General features: G+C 34.4%; 1 protein-coding gene across 6 annotated transcripts in view; it reads right to left on the reverse strand.

Moving 5' to 3' along the window:
• The window catches only part of NCOA1 (nuclear receptor coactivator 1), a 240,545-nt gene that overhangs the window by 51,165 nt on the left and 169,287 nt on the right, over positions 1-20,093 (reverse strand). For all 6 annotated transcript variants that reach the window (XM_079109622.1, XM_079109619.1, XM_079109621.1 and 3 more), the window contains exons 7-11: positions 18,082-18,261; positions 16,497-16,592; positions 12,685-12,825; positions 4,014-4,161; positions 1,425-2,748 (exon numbers count right to left, since the gene is read on the reverse strand). In XM_079109622.1, coding sequence (XP_078965748.1) covers positions 1,425-2,748; positions 4,014-4,161; positions 12,685-12,825; positions 16,497-16,592; positions 18,082-18,261 — 1,889 coding nt within the window. The remainder of the gene's footprint in view (positions 1-1,424; positions 2,749-4,013; positions 4,162-12,684; positions 12,826-16,496; positions 16,593-18,081; positions 18,262-20,093) is intronic.

A 20,093-nucleotide genomic window follows, 5' to 3' on the forward strand; every position in this document is an offset into this window, starting at 1 on the left:
CAATTACCTAATAGAGGTGAGTGTCTGCATATCTTATGATTATGCAATTCTACTCCTAGGTATAAACTCGGCAGCAATGCATGCACAGGGAAACCAAAACAGATGTACCAGCACATGGGATTTATACAATGGCATTGTATTATTAAAATGTTACTTTTAAAGTTAATTTTAAAGAGTGGGGGTTTTAATATACTTATTATTTAAAGCTGTTTTTCTGCTTTAAAAGAAAAACAATATTAGTTTCATTATACCAAGAAACATGAGACACAATCTTATCCTCAAAGAGCACACATATAAGGAAGTAGTCAAAATAGTGTTACTACAAATGGTAAACAGAGACAATACAAAGCCCTATGAGAATAGAGAAAGGTTATTTGGGGAAAGCTTTAGAGAGATGCTATCAGATACGAGCTGGTTTGTGAAGGATCAGGAGAAGTTCAGCAAGCACAGAGAGAAGGGCAAGGCTTAGTGGGATAAGGCTGAGCCTGAGAATGGTAAGGACTTCTAGCATGCCTAGGGAAGTTCAGACTTTTATGAGATGAGGGCAGAAAATCAAGCTGGTTCAGTAAACTGAAGGACCCAGGTAAGCGTGAATCTTGTTTCACAATGGAGAGTCTTGTTGGTAAATTGTTTTATAAATACCCGTTCAGCTCTTTCATGAGGGTCTCTATTCTGTCTCAAAATAATGTAAGAGCTCTTATAAAGTTCACAAGTAATTATTCCATACATGAAGCTTCCTTTTTATTTTCATGTTAGCCCCACCCCATTCTAAACAGGGGGGCTCCTAATCTATAACAATTCATAGAAAGTTTTTTGTTTTTTTTTTTTAATTTACTTCTGTTTCAGGGTATGTGATAGAAGGGCAATATTCTGCTACCCAGCATATTCAAGTCCCTATCTCTGATAGGGTTGAAGGTGGTTAGAATTAGATGAGAATAAAAGCAGCCTGAGAAAATGTCTGAAACCTATGGAACTCCCTATCTAACTCCTCACATTTCTCTCCCACTTTGTTTGTATGGGAGGTTTCCAAATTTGGCTACATATTGGAGTTATCTGAAGCATGTCTATAAAATGCAGATCCCTAGCATCTAGCCCAGAATTAGATTCAATATGTGGGGCCGAGAGGAGGGAGCAGGTAAGGTATTTTTGAAAAATGTCCAGAGATGTAAACTCTAATTTTATAGAATGAACGAAAAATCCACTTTTCAAAGAATGCCATGTTAATACTGTAGCTCCCTAAGTTCTAAAGAATTTCTGAGGGCATCACAGTATTTTTCAACCTTTGATACTAATCTCTTAATATATACCCAATGGATAGGACAAAACACAGCAGAATCCAAACCTGGTCTATGGCTATAGTAGAACAAATGAAAAAGAAAAAAATAACTAGAAATGGCCATTCTGTGCAGTAAGGAATCACCCACCTGGTTCTGGGACTCCAGTTTAATCTCCTCAGAAGCGGGTTTGGTCATTGGGGTGGGGTTTGTGTTACAAGGATCCATCTGTTCTTTCTTTTCCACTTTCACCTTTACATCATCCAGGCTCAGATTTGGAGTTGATCTTAAATCTTTCTCATCTTTGTCTAAAAGGTAGCGCAGGAGCTGATGGTCTTTTGATTCTTTTTTCTTTGAAGTATCCAGTTCTAGTTTTATAGTGGAATTTCCTTGGGCCTGTCCAGTCACTGACACAGAAGTAGATGCACTGTCCTTTTTATCGGGCTCCACCGATAAAGTGGTAATATCTGAGGGGCTGCCCTCTTGTAAGAGCCGGTGCAGAATTTTGTGCCGCTCGGTCAGCGAGCTATGAGAGGAAGGGCAAGTACCTCCTGAAGAGTTAGCAGAGGCAGAGCTTGAAGTGCCCGTGCAAGACAGTACTTCTTTGCAGCTTGTGTCTATATCAGCATGCCGTAACTGCTGTTCTGCAGTTGTTGTCAAAAGCTGCACTAGTTTGTGACTGGTCTGAGAGTATTTACTATCTCCATCTGAGAGTCTGTCATTGTTATGCAGAAGCCCTGAATCCAGGGGCTTGCCATCACTAGCACTGTTGTCAGACTGTATCATTTCATTTAAAATGGATGCAATCTCTTTGTTATCTTTGGACTCAGCTTTTGCTGGTTGTATATTTAATCTGCTAGGTGAATTCTGTGAGCTCATCTGCCTGAGGACTGGAGAACTGGCAGAGAAGCCAACAGAGTTATTGGGTCCTTCGTTTATGCCCTGTAAAGATGTTACGGGGATATTTGAATAAGATCGATTACTATTATTACAGGCACTACTTGTCATGCCAACTGGGGAGTTTAATGTTGGAATATTTGGAGGAAATGAATTGTTTGGCATCCTGGCCCTTGTTGCCAAGCCAGAAGCAACCTGTCTCCTTGGAGACATGAACTGTGCTAAGGAAATTCCTGTACCTTCCATAGGAGAATTATTGAGGTTTAAAGAGGGATTACTGCTCTGGGAATTGGCCTGTCCCTGATTTAAGGCAACATTGGCTACAATCTGATTTCCAGGTGAGCATCCAAAACTCCCTTGGCTGTTGCTAGAATTACTATGACTGCTGCTGCTATGAAGGTCTGAGCTCTGATGGCGGTTTACTCTGGTGGATACCATGCTGCTGTTGGATGGTGGCAATGTGGATGAACGGGCCACACCATGAGCTGGAGAGATACTAGGATTGACTGAGGGATTTACTCGGGGAATTGACATTCCAGAATTAGTGTCGTCTTGAGGAGAAAGCCCACTGTGTTCCCTAGGGGGAAAAACACATTATTATTCAAACATCTTCATTTGTTTCTATTAAAATATTTTTATGATACATAAGACAATACCATTAAACATTAATGTTACAAGTTAATACTATAAAATAAAGAGCTTCTGTATCACCTTAAATTAATGAAAAACAATAGACTGTCAGCACTACTGTGAAATAATCAGCACCACTTCCTAGAAAAGAGTGCTATGTCCCTTAAATTTGAAAATGGTCTCAGTTACATGAAAAAGAAATTATTCTTGGCATTGGAAAAAATCCAATAGATGTACATTTAAAATTTTTCTAACTTTAGTACAAATAATTAACACTATGATAACACTTCTGGTTGAAATGAAACTTTCCACACCTTTGTTTATAAAGCACTTATTCATGATTTCCCTATTACAGCTTTTAAGTATTTCAACTCCAAAGAGGAAGACTGGGTAAGGAAAATACTGTGTCACTGATGTGAAAATTAAAAAGGGTGACATGTGGACATAGCAGATGTTTTGAAAGAGAAATCACAATATGAAAAAAGAACTGTGCTAATTCCACTCATAAGAATAATTTCAAATAAAACTAGAATAAAACAGAATGCTGAATTCAGGTTTTTACTGATTTCTTTACTTAACTTCATAATTATGACAACAACAGATTTGTGACTGGCATTACCATGTTCCAATAAGCAAAAACATCAGATGAGGAAAAGATGAAGTGAGGGGAAATGTCTTTTTTTTTCATGCTACATTTTAAATAGTTGTAAATGTAGGATTTTGAATAAATCAAGGGACAAAAGAAAAGTTTTGCCATAATAAAAGATATTTAGAGAGGGAATGAAGTAGTGGCAATAACATTAAAAAATCTCAAGTTGAGAGTTTAATAATTTGTAGTTTCTGTGAGAAACTATTAACGTGGACTCAAGCACCATAAAGTTAAAATAGCAATGTTAACAAACTCTTAAAATCTCTTATAAGATTATAAGTTCATATATGGAAAGTGGAACATTTTTAGGCACCTTTTTGTTTGTACCCCCTAAAACACATACTTTCAGCCTCACTTTTCCTATGTGCCTTTATGAACAAGAAAGCTATCTGGCAACAAAACTCTAAAACCCAACACAGATAAATTGATTATATACTCATAATACTAGCTTTATGCCTAACATAGAATTTCTGTTTTCTAGCTACCAAGAGTATAAAAATTTTCTTTAAGAAGAGATATGTGAACTGACTTATTTCATATGTAGCTCTCCAAATAAGTAGTACCTGTCGATGATATGAATTCCCATGATGAAAGGCTGCATGTCTGGACTTTGAGGGTAGCAAAGTTTACACTTGGTGTGGGCGCTAAGCATTGTCCCATCATTCAATATGAATCTATAGGATGGGCTGGAGGCAGTGCCACGAGTCATCACTGTTTCAAACAAAAGAGAAACCTAGTTAAAATTCTGATACTTGAAATTTGGGCAATGGAAAATTACCAGGCCTTATTTCTACCTCAGACTTCATTTTAAATGTCTTCCCAATTGCTGCCTGCTCAGAATCAAAAGAAAGTTCAGACAAAGTAGAAATCAGAGTGGGGAAATGATTCCATTTGAAATATACCACTAATTTAGTCCTACTCGAATGGGTGCCTCCTCACATAAGTTAGGATTATGAAGAAACCCCAATCATGAAAATATTAACCTTAATTGTTCCCTATAATGGGTCAGCTCTTCAAATTTACTCTCTCTACTAAAAATACCAGGAAGTGCTTTTGTCCCCTTCACTTTCTGTGTCATCTTTAACAAGTTATGTTTTGTTTTTTGCTAACTGATTTTTAAATAACAGGTCTATTCAAATATAATTAAAATACTATAAAATTCACCCTCTATGTTTTGATTGGTTTGCAGCATTTATTAACTACTATTCAAATTTAATTTTTCACTTGAAAATTTGAATTATTAAGGTCTCATTAACAAATTATTAGATGCATATATGTACTATTTTTAATGTTTGAATTTTTGAAGTTTAGTAATAAGCAAATTAAGATAAAGCCAATGATTGCTAACACAAGGAAGAAAACTAGATTAAGGAAGGCAGTCAAGTCACTTTATTTTTAAAATCACTTTATAAATAACATCATTTATTTCTGTCTTAAAACTTTACTAACAGCAGATAAAATTCTAAACACACAGATAAAGGCTTATTAAATACATAAAGACTATTCCAAACTACTAATAAAATGTCACTGATATTTTAGTAATACAATAGAGTTCTATTTTAAGAGTGATTGGCTAGATTCAGCCATACCGAGGTGAAAAATCATATCCACTGAAACACAAAAATTACTACCACAAATGGTTATTATAGTTTATCCAGTAATTAATATTAGCACTATTTTTCAAAGATATTTTGGGAGGGGCTTCAATTACAAATTAAATGACATGTGAAAGAGACTTAAAATGATCAATTAGCAAATAGTGTTTGAAACTATCTATTACTTTAAAAGAAAATACACTTTATTTTATTGTCTTGGGTATCCAAATTAACTGAAGAAGGTAGAGTCTATAGAAAATCTATACTATATCTCCCAAGTACCAAAACTAGGTTATGAACTTAATTGAAATGATTAAGACTTATGTCTAATCAACCACATTCCTTACCCATCTGGCAGTTTCAGCTAAAGCACTGGTACATTTACCAAATATAATAATGAAGAAATTTACTATCTGATAAAATAATAAATGATGAAAAAGTCTTTAATGGACACTGATAATTTCTGTGGAAGGATATAAGTAAATGTTGTAGAAAATCTTAAAATCACATCAACAATCCCAACTATTGTCTTTTTAACAATCTATTTTGCAAAAAAATCCAACTATAACAAAAAAGTGACATTTTAAAATAAATTATTAGCATAAGATGAAAAAGCTAAAGATAAATAAAGGGCCAGAAAGGACAGACAATGTGTTTTATGTTATTTTACTTATACCATTTTATTCATTTTCTGATCTTTATTTCTCTTCAGGATGTCCATCTGCGGGAAAATACTCACTGACTCGTCTACAGAGTTGCACTGTTTATTACAGTACCCATCAGCCACATGTGGTTACTTAAAATGAAGTAAAACTGAAATCCAGTTTCTTAGTCACGCCAGTCACATTTTAAGTGGTTAGAGTCACAGGTGACTACTGGATAGTATACTGGATAGCACCGCTCTAAACAATCTGACCTTCAAATGCATTTTCAACCTTACCTCTTATTACTCCTTAAACATTTCTCCCATATCCCTTTTATGTATTTTTCTTCATTAGCTGCAATAAGCATAAGGTCTGGTACTACATCCCATTCTTGTTTTCTACTCTCCATGGAATCTTGTACTAGGCTTTGCTATAAAAATCATCCAGTAAGTGCTAATTGATCTTTGATTTGAATCTCATCTAATTAGGCTAATGCTGACATGTGATCAACAGCCATAATTTTTTTTTTTTTAAGTACTGGGATTTGAACCCAGGGCCTCATAAATCCAAGGCAAGTGCTCTTATCACTAAGCTATCTTCCCAACTCTCCTTTTTTTTTTTTTCTTCTTCTTCTTTTTTTCATTTAATTTTGAGACAGGGTCTCAAGGCTCAGTTCAAGGATCAGTGGCCTTGAACTTGCAATCCTCCTGCCTTGGCCTCCTGAGTAGCATTAACTTTTCTTTAAAGGATGTTATTTTCAATCTTAGTTCTCAAATATGTGTATATTTCAATTTATGTTTTTATTCTTGTAAGAATCTAGGTTTTGTAATAAAAATTAATGACAAGAAATTTCTCTACTGACAAGCCCTATAAAATAATTCTCTGAGAATCTTAAGATATTTAATATGGATTACAGAAAATCAATAGTCTTTTAGCTATGCTGCTTAAACTTGTAGGACTATATCCAGACTTGTAAAATTTTTGAAATTTGGGAACTCAATTTAATGCAACGAAATTATCATACTTTGAGTTTTTTAGTTAGATTTTTAAATCAGTTTTGGGAATTGAACCCAAGGCCTCACACAGGTGAAGTTAGGTTATTCATTTTGGATTATATTGTAAGGAATAAGAGCATATTAAAATTCACAAAGTTATACTTAAAAATAAGAAAAAAGGCAACATTTAATACGTTAAAACTTTTTTTTTCTTTTCTTTTTCTGCACTGCTAGCGAATGAACCCAAGGTCTGGTGCATGCTAGGCAAGTACCCTACCCACTAAGCCAGATACACAGCTCTTAAAATGCCAATTAATTAGAACCCAATAAGTTTTTCCAGTTAACTAAAATTCTGGTGCTTAATTGTTCAGATGAAGAGATAGTAAACAGCAAGGCAGCATAGAGAGATGAAAAAGAAGAAGCCAAGAGTTCAGATTTAGGCCTGATTTCTCACTGTGTCATTTATAACTTTAGGATTTAGTGCAAATTAACATTAGTCCATCTCAATTTATCATTACTAAAATGAAACCAGTAGGATTGTGAGATAACATCTAAGCATGGAGTCTTGGACATAGCAGGTTTTGAATTTTCCCGAATAATCACCAAAGACCAAATAACAAATAAGCAGCTTACAAAGTACAAATGTCCTCAGCCACACACATTTAGTCAATCCCTAAACCCCATTTACACAAATAGCCTCAATTATGTATTACCATCACAAACATTTTGAATTGAGACATGAGTAAGGTTACCCACAACTATTTACAGGCTTGGTTGGACAAGCATTTACTCTGCACACCAAATTTCCCTTTTAAGTGAGTTTTAATGTTTATTTTGATAATAGGCATTGGCCTCACTTCTAATCTAGTATTTCCAGCTATAATGTTTTGGGAACATTTACCATGGAGGGATATAATTGAATGGGTATTAATGATACACTAAAAGTCCTCCAAAAATCTTTATCGGGAAAACTTCTTGTTTTGTTTTTTCTTTCCCAGAAAAGGCCTCAACTGAGCTACCAGCCAAAGAAACATTAAATTTTCCCTGTTAACACCAGCTATAGAAGTGGAGTTATTTGGAATTTTGATTCTTCTTAATTTGGTGATGATGTAACCTCAAACAATCATTCCTTACTGATGATAAATAAATGGGCAGGTATAAAATGTGTGGCAGGGTACAAAATTTATGATGGGGTACAAAATGTATGGCAGGATACTACAGGTCAATGTTGGTATCAATTTTTTTTTCTTTTTGGTATTTCCCTAGACATATCCAGAAAAGAATGCCATTTCTAAAAGATATTACTCATTAATGAAAAAGGATTACTCCTGGCAGTTTTAAGATTTTCAAGTGCCATGAATACACTCTATTCAGGAAAGTAAACAAATATTTTCAACAAAGTTTGACATAAAAAGATTTTCAGGGCTGGAGATATAGCTCAGTTGGTAGAATGCTTGCCTTGCATGCACAAGGCCCTGGATTCAATCCCCAAAACCGCCAAAAAAAAAAAAAGATTTTCAGTTCACTCTATCATGCATACCATGGAATTAACTAAATTAAAAGAACATTCTGATTAATCATTATATGGGTACTTATGCTTTATAGAAATATTTTCAAACTTCTTGATGCTATCAACCCTTTCCAAGTCTAGGTGTGATATCTTTTAAAAAATGAAAATACCTTTTTTATTTTGTGATTATAAAGTTAAGGTAATAGATGATCAAAGAACAAATAAAGATAAAGTCATTTGTAACTCCATCACTCGGAGATAACCATTGTTAACATTTTATTAATCTTCTAGGATTGGATAAATAGAAAAATATACAAGAAAGAGATTATACTATATAAACTGTACTTTCTTAGCCTACTTTTTCATATGTCATGAACACTTTGAAGATAAGAAATGATGCTCCATTACATCACTATAAGTAGGTAAACAAAACTTTCATAAAACTAATTTGTAGGTTATCTTGCCCATCATTTTCCATGACCAGTCCTCTATAAAAACTGCAGACAGATGGGCTACAGGAAAAAGTATTCTGTGGAAAATAAGTCTAAGTAACGAAGTTTATTTAGTAGCATGGGAGGGGGGCCAGGTACCGTGAGAAGCATTCTAACCTAGACCTTCTATTAAAGTAGTGGTTCTGAACCGAACAGAACCTAGGAACCTTTTCCGCATTAACTTCACTTGCATGAAAATTTGCCTTGTTTACACAGTTCCTCAAGTGCTCCTAATACCCACTTCCCCCAGTCTCAATGGAGAACCACCACTGTAATCTAGTTTATGTAAGTGCTCCCAAATATTCTTCAACTACAACGCATTTTCAAATTTGACTCAGGAAAATAGTGAATGGCATTTAAAAATACTTCATGAGTTGTCTCTGCCAAAAGCAGCTGAAAAACTATGCTAAGAACTAAAATTTTTAATGCATATTAGGATTTTATACCAGTTGTTGCTTTCAAAGAGTAAGTTAATGAGGCAAGAAAAAAGATGACAGGTGGAGGACAAGTATTTCTTGCCTGAATTATCAATCACTATAAAAGTTTTACAGGAAATCAAGGATATAGTGTCATGATTTGTTTCACTCTTTTCCCTATTTATTTAAATTGACAGATGATATTGTTTATTCTGTACAATATGATACCTTGAGTACATACACATCATGGATGGTTAAATCTACTTAATTCACAGGTGCAATACCTGACACAACTATCATTTTCGTGATAGGAAGGTCTAACATCTACTCTCCTAGTAGTCCTCAGAATACACTGTCAAGGTTGGGGTTGTGGCTCAGTGGTAGAACGCTTGCCTAGCATGTGTGAGGCACTGGGTTTGATTCTCAGCACCACGTATAAATAACTGTCCACTGACAACTAAAATAGAATACAGGAAAATGTTAAAATAAAAAAAAAAGAGAGAGAATACACTGTCATTAATTATAGTCACCATGCTGCACAATATATTTTTTAAACTTATTCCTCCTATCTAACTATAACCCTTTGATCAACATCACCTTAACAACTCCTCTTGCCTCTATCAAACACCCAACCTCTGGTAACTACCATTCTACTCTCTATTTTGGGGGGATAAAGTATTTTAGATTTCACATATGAGTGAGATAACTTCTGATCCTCAATTATAGCTCTTAATATAATGATCTCCAGGTTCATTCATGTCACAAATGACAGTATTTTCTCCTTTTTTAATGGCTGAACAGTATTCCATTGTGAATATATATCACATTTTCTTCATTTCCATTCATTCATCTGCTGAACACTGAGGCTATTTCCATATCCTGGCTATTATACTGAATAGTACTATAACAAACATGGGAGTGCAGATGTCTCGACATCTGATTCAAAATCTCCTTTGGATGTATACACAAGGGGGATTGCTGGTAGTCATCTGGTAGTTGTATTTTTGATTCTTTAAGAAACTGCCATACTGTTTTTCCATAACAGCTCTAACTAATTTACATTCTGACCAAGAGCAAGCCAGCATTCTCTTTTTTCTACATTCTCTCCAGCACTTGTTACCTTTCATTCCTCCCCACATCCCCGCTTTTTTTTTTGATATGAGGGAATAAACCCAGGGGTGTTAAACCTGAGCCACATCCCCTATCCGTCTCTTATTTTGAGACAGAGTTTTGCTAAGTTGTTCAGAGCCTCACTAAATTGTTGAAGCTGGCTTTTGAACTTGTAATCCTCCTGCCTCAACCTCCCAAGCCACTGAGATTATAGGCTTGTGTGCCTTCATGCCCAGCTTCTTTTGTCTTTTTGGTAACAGACATTCTAAGAGGAGTACTCTCACTCATTTCACACTGTCCTAAGCAAAGGAGGCAGAAAAGAAGTTGCAAAAGCAAATAACACCTCTCTTTATTCTTAACCGATCAATGGTTCTTAAACTTAAGCATTGTATTTGAGGCTGGCTAAGATAACTGAGCCTTCAACTGAGATTTTAATTCAACAGGTAAATATATTTAATAGGTGATTCTCACATAAGTGTTTCATGGGCCACAAGTCTCTTAACCAGTCTGTATACTGCTGAACATAAAATAACAGAAAAGGACGTGCTCCATCCACAAAGGTTGCCTGGCAAACTGTCAGAATCTCCAAATACTACAATCAGAATCATGTGAACTCTGGATATCTTTAACTCTAAGAAAAATACAAGTCATTTCTATCAAAAAATTCATTTTTTAAAAAAGTCAAAGGAGAAGACTCAAAGAAACAACTACAGGGAAAGTGGTATTGGATTATGTTTATATTCTTTACACTTTCCTCTAAATTGTTTCATTTCATATGTTAATGACAGATTAGTTCCTTACAATACTTTAATCAATCTATTTCATAGAGAATTCTAATGGTTTAGAAACATATATCTTAAACTATGGCTCAATTTTATCTGTGGGATAGAAGATAAAATTGGGGAATTTTATCTGTGGGAAGTCTAGTCATTTGGACAATAAAATAATAATCTGAACTGCTTTTCCTCATAAGAAATGTATATAAATTATAGGCCAAAAAATTATAGTCCTTTAAGTAAAGCCCTGGATGGCCTAATTTAAAGCAAAAGTCATACATACTACCAGTATGTATACCAGTACTTTACCAGTACTTTACACAGTGAGTGGAGACATGCTCTGAGTGCCAAATCTATGTGAAAGTCAAATGCCACTCTAGGTAGAGAAAATCACAAAGTTTACAACTAGTGGATAGTTTCACTTACTTATTATAATGGTTTCCAAGCCTGGCTACACTTTGGGATTGCCTAGGGAACTTTTACAAAGTATAGATTCTTCAATTTACCTGGTGAAATACAACCTCGTGGGGTGGCATGACTTCAGTAATGCCCACTAGAGACCACTAATCAAGAGGAAGAAGTAACCAGGACTGTGAGATTTATACAGATGGCTCCAGGAAAAAAATCAAGTTACTTCCATATTTTACTAGGAAGCAACTGATCTAAAATGTAATGAATAGAAAAATTATCTGTAAACTGAACAAATTTAATGTTATGAGGGAAATGTTAAAATTAAAAAGGATAACAATGAAAAAAATTAATTTTTCTTCAGGAAAGCCACAGACTAATTTATTCTGTAATCTTGAATTAGATAGCCATAGAAAGAGGCTAATTCAAGATTACAGAATAAATTATATTAGAAAAGGAATATTAATTAGGCTGCCATAATTACATGGCAATATTTTAGAAGCACATCAGAATTCCTTAATTCTAAATCTCTGTGAACTTTCTGACCTTAATCCTCAAATAATTTCCCTACCTATCTTATAGTACTCTTTAATTTCTTAAGGGTAGGGAATATACTTGTTTTATACTCCCAAGAACTCACTAAGACATAGTAGCTATTCAACAGTTAGTAATTTTACATGACATAGTTTTTCACTTGGAACTTCACCCTGAGACAGGAGATACAGGTGCTTCAACAGTCATGAAGTTGATACTGATCTCTGTACTCCAGCTCTCTGATATGCTTCTCTGCTGGGAATAATCTTTAAGAGCCATATAAAAACATCACTTCCTCTCTGAATTCATCCTTGATTCTCTAAGTCAGTATGATTTTTTCTGTTTTGGTTATACCTCTATTTTATGTCACATAAACTTTTAGAGCTGTCACATATTTTCCTAATACATTATGAGTTCTTTAAAGGCAAAATCCTGCTTCTAAGTCACCACTGTATCCCTGGTGCCTTATTACTTCATGTTCTATGCATGTTAGGAACTTGATAAATGTCTGCTGAATGAATGAACGAATGAATGAGTGAGTGACCACCACATGACATCCTGTTCTTAGAATGTGCATCCTGAATTTCAGGATCCACTCATGAATTACTTTGCTTACCCATTTCTTCCTTTCCTACAACTGATTGTTACAAAAACTGTAATTTGGAGAAAATACTTATCAAGCCATAAGTTCTACACAAACTATTCAATATTAATAAAGAGCAAGGTTACTGAAAATAATTGAGAGAAAACTTTACCTTCTTGAAACAGTTGTCTGGCATAAGATGGCTCTCTGCCCTGAGGTTGGAAAAAAGCATAAATGCATTTTCTTACTAAATCTTCCCAGCCAGTTCTGCCAGCAGCTCTCAGAGAACTAGTATCGATAGAGATGATTTTACCTGTACAAAGAATAAAATTTTACATTTATGATAGCCTCTTGATACAAATCATCCATATTTCAAAACTAAAAACTATATCTAAGGAATACTCTCCAATGCTTGATAGACAAAAACTTCAAAATCACTATTAATTTTTATTATATATGGTAACGGAATATATTAGAGAATGATAAAGAATTATTTTGGTCTTGGAGCATGTTATGCCCTAGTACATCATATTCTAAAATTCAGTTCCAGCCGAATATTACAGTTATACTATAATGACCTGAAGCTGCTGAGACTAATGCAGTTCAAACTTCTCTGACTTGCTCTTTGATTCTGCTTTTTATATACTGGTATGGGACAGAGAGGCAGTGACGAGTTACAATGTTTTGGCTTAGATTATTTTCCAATAAGTAAATGAAAAGAATATGAAAAAGTAAGCAAGTCTTCCCTTTTCTACCTTTTTTTTTTTTTTTGAGCTACAGGCAACACTGATCTAAACAAAGACTGAGGCAACAGAAGTTTAATCAGAAAAAGAAAATAAGTGAAAACATTAAGATGCGCTAGGCATTATACACACAGGGTATACTGCTTTATAAAAGCCAGTGGTAATCTGCTCTTGTTACCATCCGTGATTGAATCTCCCAAGTGAGAAAATTTCTTAGTTGTTCCTCAATCATGGGCCAATTAATCTCATTTATGATTCTTCAGACCGGTTTTATTATATATTTTATGCAATCTTATATTCAAACAAAATAATATAGGTTAGATAAATGTAAATTAGGAACTATATTGCATCATCTAATATGTAAACCTACCACCCAACTTCAGAACTTGATGTTACCAATATCATTCCATTATATGCACACTCTTCCCTTGTCATATTCCCCTCTGTCTTTTATGTTCTCCTAAGAATGGACATCTTAGACTGTTCCCAGTTTTTTGTTTTTTTTTTTTTTTTTTTTTTTTTTTTTGCCGTTTCAATCAATGTTGCTATGAACATCTTTCACCTGTACCTGGTACATATGTGTGAGAATTTCTCTAGGGTATATATGTAGGACTAGACCTGAATTGCAGGTTATGCAAATGTTCAACTTTATAACACTAACTTAAAACTACTTTTCAGAAATCTGTACCACCCTATGCACCTACCAGCAATGAGTTATTGTTGTGCTGGGATGTAGCTCAGTGGCAGAGCATGTGCTTATTAGCATGTATGATTTTTGGGTTTAATCCCCATCACCAAAAAATTTACAGCTAAATTATCAGGCATTTTTATTTTTCAAGTTAGTATCTCAACTTAGTATTTTTCAAAATGGTATCTCATTGTGATCTAAGTTTGAATTTCATTAATTACTAATGTGGTTGAGTATTTTTTCATGTTTATTCATCATTAATACTTTCTCTGTGAATGCCTGATTGTGTTTTACCCATCTTCCTTTTCCCCATATAATCAACTCAGATTTATCATACTGCGTGTGCCTTCCCATTTAACTAATTCCTTTTTTAAAACACTATTTTTAGTTGTAGGTGAACACAATACCTTTATTTTGTATATCTATATGTGGTGCTGAGGACTGAACCCAGTGCCTCACATGTGCTAGGCAAGCCCTTTACCACTGAGTTACAACTCCAGTCCCTAATTTCTTTTTTATATATTCCAATTTGTTTTCTTAGGAATAAAGTATTCATCAGACCTGTTTATCTTAGGTCTTGAATCTGATGTACTCAATCCTACTTGATCAGGTTTATCACTCAAATGTTGGCATAAATGTTGATGATAGAAAGAAAATCAATTGAAATTCAGGTAAGAGATTTTTGTTGCTTGAGAACAGTATGGAGAAAGCCTAGTTGAACACTGTGACTGTAAGTATAACTTTGGATTTTTAATTATTCAAACTTTATCTCTTGTTATGTGAGGTATGAAGAGCTGGTGATAGCAAGGATTCTACTGCTAATACAACCTTCAAATACAACAATGCTGCTCATAGGCAGTGATTACGGGAGATGTGTGTGTGTCTTTTTAAAAATTTTTAGTGGTAGATGGACATAATACTTTCTTTCATTCTTTATTTTTTTTTTTAAATCTACTTCAATATTTATTGATGATTGATTACTTTTTTTTTTTTTTAACAGTTTTTTCATTCTTTATTTATTTATGTGATGCTAAGGATCAAAGCCAATGCCTCATACATGCTAGGCAAGCACTCTATCACTGAGCCATAACCCCAGCCCTGTGTCTATGTTTCCATGTCAGTGTTGGGCCACAAGACAGGAAGAGAGTCTGGAATTGTGTGACTACAGGGGAGGAAGTGATTAAGTTGTCAACAATGGTACTAAATGATGAGGTAATGCAATGACTACCTTAGAGGAGAATCATGCATAGCTTGATTTACAATACTTCTACTTGTCAGAGCAAAGTTTAACCAATCAACAACCAACCAACCAAAAAAAAAAAAAAAAAAACAAAAAAAAAAAAAACACAAACTCTTCAACATTTCCTCTTTTTCATTTTTTTAAGGGACATGGACCACCCCATGCAGAGTTAAAAAAGTATTACTAAAATTTAAAAAAGTAAATGTTGAATATTTATTATGGCTTGTTATTATTTTTGGCTAAGTCAATTCTATGATAAAATATTAGTTTTACACTTTATTTTAAATTTCTCTGATGTATTTGTACAAGTGTGTGCAGTACAACCATGCTGTAGTAGAAGGCAATATAATATAAAAGAAGAATTCTATATTTGGGGTATAGATTTCTAATTCCGGTAATCAGTTATCATTTCTTCATTCAAAAAATGAGTAAGCTAGATTCTGTAGTCTTTGAGGTTCCCTCTAGGTTAAAATTATTTATGGCATAGAGGTTAATATTTTTACCTTAAAGGATCATTGTTATTTTTATATATTTATGCAGACTGTCAGATACAGCTGAAACCTTACTGTTGGGTCTTTAGTCAGAAACAAAACTATAAGTATTATTAACATTGTTCTCAAGGGAAAATACATTCTTCTTTAAAATGATCCAATTTAGGATTCAATTTATTGGAAATGTAATATGAAGAAAAGCTAAAATAGACTGCTCCTAAATTATCCTCCTAAATTTTAGGCTGCTTCATTTCTGGCATTTATTCTGCACCCCTTCCAGTGAGTTTTCATTCTTTTAAAAAGATCACATTTGCTAAAATACATATCTCCCACTATCTACCTCTATTTTTTAAAAAAATGTATAATTTTAGTTGTATTTGAACACAATGCCTTTATTTTTATGTGGTGCTGAGGATCGAACCCAGTGCCTCACACATGCTAGGCAAGTGCTCTACCACTGAGCTACAACTCCTTACTCTAGTTCCTTTGTAAATATATTTATCAATATCTATATACATTTACGTATCTAGAGTTTCAAAATTTCTTTAAACATTTTCCCATAATTATAAAAAATTTATAATCACGTATAGGCATGTGAATCATTAAATAAATATTGTTCTCCCTGGCACCCTTCCCATGACAATGATGATAACATCTAAAATGCACAATATCAACTATTTAAAATATTTTCTGTATAAGACATAGAAAGCAAAGGCTGAATATCACAGAACAGAAGGATATAACATTTTGAATATAATTAGTTTTAAGGGCAGAGTCACATGATGAGTATCTATGGAATATTCTGAATTTTATAGTAAGTACCTGTAGTATCTTGCTTGGTCATAAACGATTCTACACCTGTAACAGCTGGAGGCCGAGGTAATCGCCGTGCAATACAAATCAAACATGACTGGAAATCTGTCCAAAAAGGGGAGAAATTGAGGAAAGAAGGTACAGAAAATGGTTTGTAATTATCACTTGTCATTAAAGATTTTTATAAAAACAATACATATTATAGGATTTGACATAATGTTTGAAATCACGTTGGTCTAATAGAATATTAAAGTTCCTACTCACCAGAAACCAGCAGCTCCAGGTAGACGGAAACTAAAAATAAAATATTCCTTTCCACGGAATACTCTTACAAAAAGTAGAGACAAATACATCTATCTGATGTACTCAGATGGTAACAACAGGAAGTGCTAGTTTTGGTTAGATTTAAGCAGCACCATGTTATACGGCTGTCCTGTTTTTGGTGATAAGGATTAAACCCAGGACCTTGCACACGCTAAGCAGTTGCTCTACCACTGAGCTACATCCACACTGTTTTTCTCACACTGTTTTTTAAAGTATAGTTTTTTAGTCAATTTTCTATACCTATTAGTACTTCAAGGTTACAAAAAAATATTCTGATAACCACTATGCAGATAATTATCACATGTGAAAAGCAAACTTTACTTCTGAAGAAGTACTGTTTTCCCTGACAGATGACTTTATCTTTTTAGGACATACAATTTTTTTTAAAGTCCCATTCTTAAATTTTGCTCCCATCCTTGGTCCTTACTCCAGTTCCAATTTGTGGATCTTAAACTTAGCTCACTCTAAGTGTACATGGAAGACTTATCCACTGTCACATATTTGAATACAAGCCAATACCACATTCATGTTACACCTTCAGCAATATTTTCATCTAATCATAAGCCTTCTCCTTATAAATTACCTTGCAAGGCCTGAAAAATATCTATTCTATCCTTTGAGGTCCCCTGCATTCTAAACTTGAAACTTTCTAAAAATCTGAGTTGTTCAACAGCCTGCTGGATCTGGTACATTTCAAACTGACAGTAGTTATATCTCTTATTTCTAGAGAGCAAGTTGGTTTGAATTTATTTGACATTTTAGTGGATCAGCTTAAAGTTGAGAATTTGGGGGCATGTTAAAGGGGTGATTCTAGATGTTAGTAATTTTTTTAAGCATTAACAAGTACACAGCAGTTGGGCATGATGGTGCATGCCTATAAACCCAGCAGCTCAGGAGGATCTCAAGATCAAAGCCAGACTCAACAACTTAGTGATGCCCGAAGCAACTTAAGACCCTCTCTCTAAATAAAATATTTTTAAAAGGGCTGGGGATGTGGCTTAGTCGTTAAGCACTCCCTGGTACCAATTTAAAAAAAAAAAAAAAAGAATGAGAGAAATAGGAAGGAAGGAAGGAAGGAAGGAAGGAAGGAAGGAAGGAAGGAAGGAAGGAAGGAAGGAAGGAAGGAAGGAGAGAGAGCAAAGTGAATTGCTGCAATATATAATACAGTAAACAAAAATGATATCTGAAGAAGGCAATTTATAATTAATTCCCTCCCTGTTCCTTCAAGTCACAGAAAAAGGAAACACTTTAAAATTACTCTGTTCTTTACCTTCTCCATCTTCTTGAATTGATTTTGGCTGTGACACAGTGAAACACTGCATTACTTCATACCGCTGGCAGGCTTCTTGGTTCTCAGTACCTGGCTCATCTGGAGGGTGAATTAGCATTCTGCAGTTAAAAGTATGGCTATTTCGGCGTGTTGCCTCCTGAGGCCAAGGAACTCCATTTACTGGGGAAGGAAAATTGATATATGTGCTTGTGAATAATATGAAAAGGTACAAACTTGAAAGATACAAAAGATATACTTCAAGCCATTTGGTCAATTAGATAACTTAGATTAAAAGACCACTTCAGATCTAACGATATCCTAAGGCAACAGGGTACTTATCTTTCTCAGCAAACCTAAATACCTACCAGTTAGAAATCATAACATTTCTCAAGAAAATGTGTAGGTTCCTCCTCTTGCAAATATTCTAATATATTAAGATGAAAATTCAAAATTAATATTTTGCTCAGACTTTAATAGCACTAATTAATGGACTTTCTGTTTGTTTCCAGATGAGAGAATGATTCAAAGCTAGAACTACGCTGTTAAGGAGGGAGTCTTCACCAGGCTATCGTGGATCCTTAAGGACAGGTTTTATGTGTACCTTTTTGGGGAGATGATTCAAAGTTTCTTCAAGTTGCTCAAGGAAACAACAACAACAACAAAAAAGAACCAGAATAGGTAGAAAGCATGTTGGTTTCTTAAAACCCTTTTTCTTGTATTTTATTTTTTTAACTAGCACAGTTCATATGCTACGATGCTTTGCCTACAGTAGACAAGTATACAAAAAAAAAACTAAAAAGACATGGTACCTGACTCGAAATAAGAAAATTGAATTCAGTTATAGAAAAAGTGCCTGTGCATTTCAAGTAGGAATCACCATGGTTTGTAGTCACAGCGTCATAGCCACGGAGGTCATGAGGAGGTGGGAGGGTCTGTAAGGCTGCTCTCTCACCATCCCTGCCTGTTTTCTTACCCTACACTCTCCATTGACCCACTGTCTCATCACTTTACAACTATTAGAGGAAAGCATGGAAAGAAACCTGTATTGGAGTAAGGAACTTGGGTTCTGCTAGCAGTGAGGTTTGGGTTAATTAATCTTTGATTTCCAGTTGCTTCATCTTTGAAAATAAGGGATCCATCACATTCTCTCTCATTTACACACTAAAACTCTATAATGAAACACCTAAGACCCTTTGATACTATAAGTCAAATATCAAACTAGTTATTTTTATAGAAATAATCATTTCAGGTTCCCATTTACCATAAACACATACTACCTCATATAAAAAAGAAAGGTTTCTATTCTATTGAGGAAATAATGGTGAAAAATAAAGCACTATGGATGCCATTTTCCATGCATGTCTGATTTACTTGTATAGGATTTATGGCAAGGCCCTTTTTCCTTCCACTTCTGAAGAACAAATAGGCTAAAGGGATGGGGGTTAAAAATTAATGTAAAAATCAACATACTCATTTATTTTTTAGAGCCCTCATGCAATGGAATAAACTGACTAAGCACTCTAATTCTTAAAAAAATTCTCCAACTAAAGTGAATAAGACCCAGTGATAAAAAGCAATTTTAAGTTTTTGTCACTTGGTTTGAATGATATTTGCCCATATCTATTTAGTCAAAGGGAATGTTTCAATTTAATAATGGTATTTGCAAAGAAAGCTACTTGCTAAATGTTGCTAGAAGAAATTAAGTTAGTTTTGGTAAAAAGAAAGAAGGTAGAGAAAAAAAAGAAAGGGTGGAGGGGAAGCTCACAGTAAGGGGAACTTTAGGAGCCAAGAGAAGAACGGATAGTATCGAGGAGGAGAATGTACTTCCTTGATGTTTAATCTCATAACCTATTATAACAAAAGTGTAAGACTTTTTGAGAGAAATGATCACAACTAAAGTAATGTTGGCAACAATTTATATGTCAACTTTATGGTTTGGATGTGAGGTGTCCCCCCAAAAGCTCACATGTGAGACAATGCAAGAAGGTTCAGAGGAGACATGATTGGGTTGT

Source organism: Sciurus vulgaris (genome assembly GCF_902686455.1).
Source record: "Sciurus vulgaris genome assembly, chromosome: 14".
NCBI lineage: Eukaryota > Metazoa > Chordata > Mammalia > Rodentia > Sciuridae > Sciurus > Sciurus vulgaris.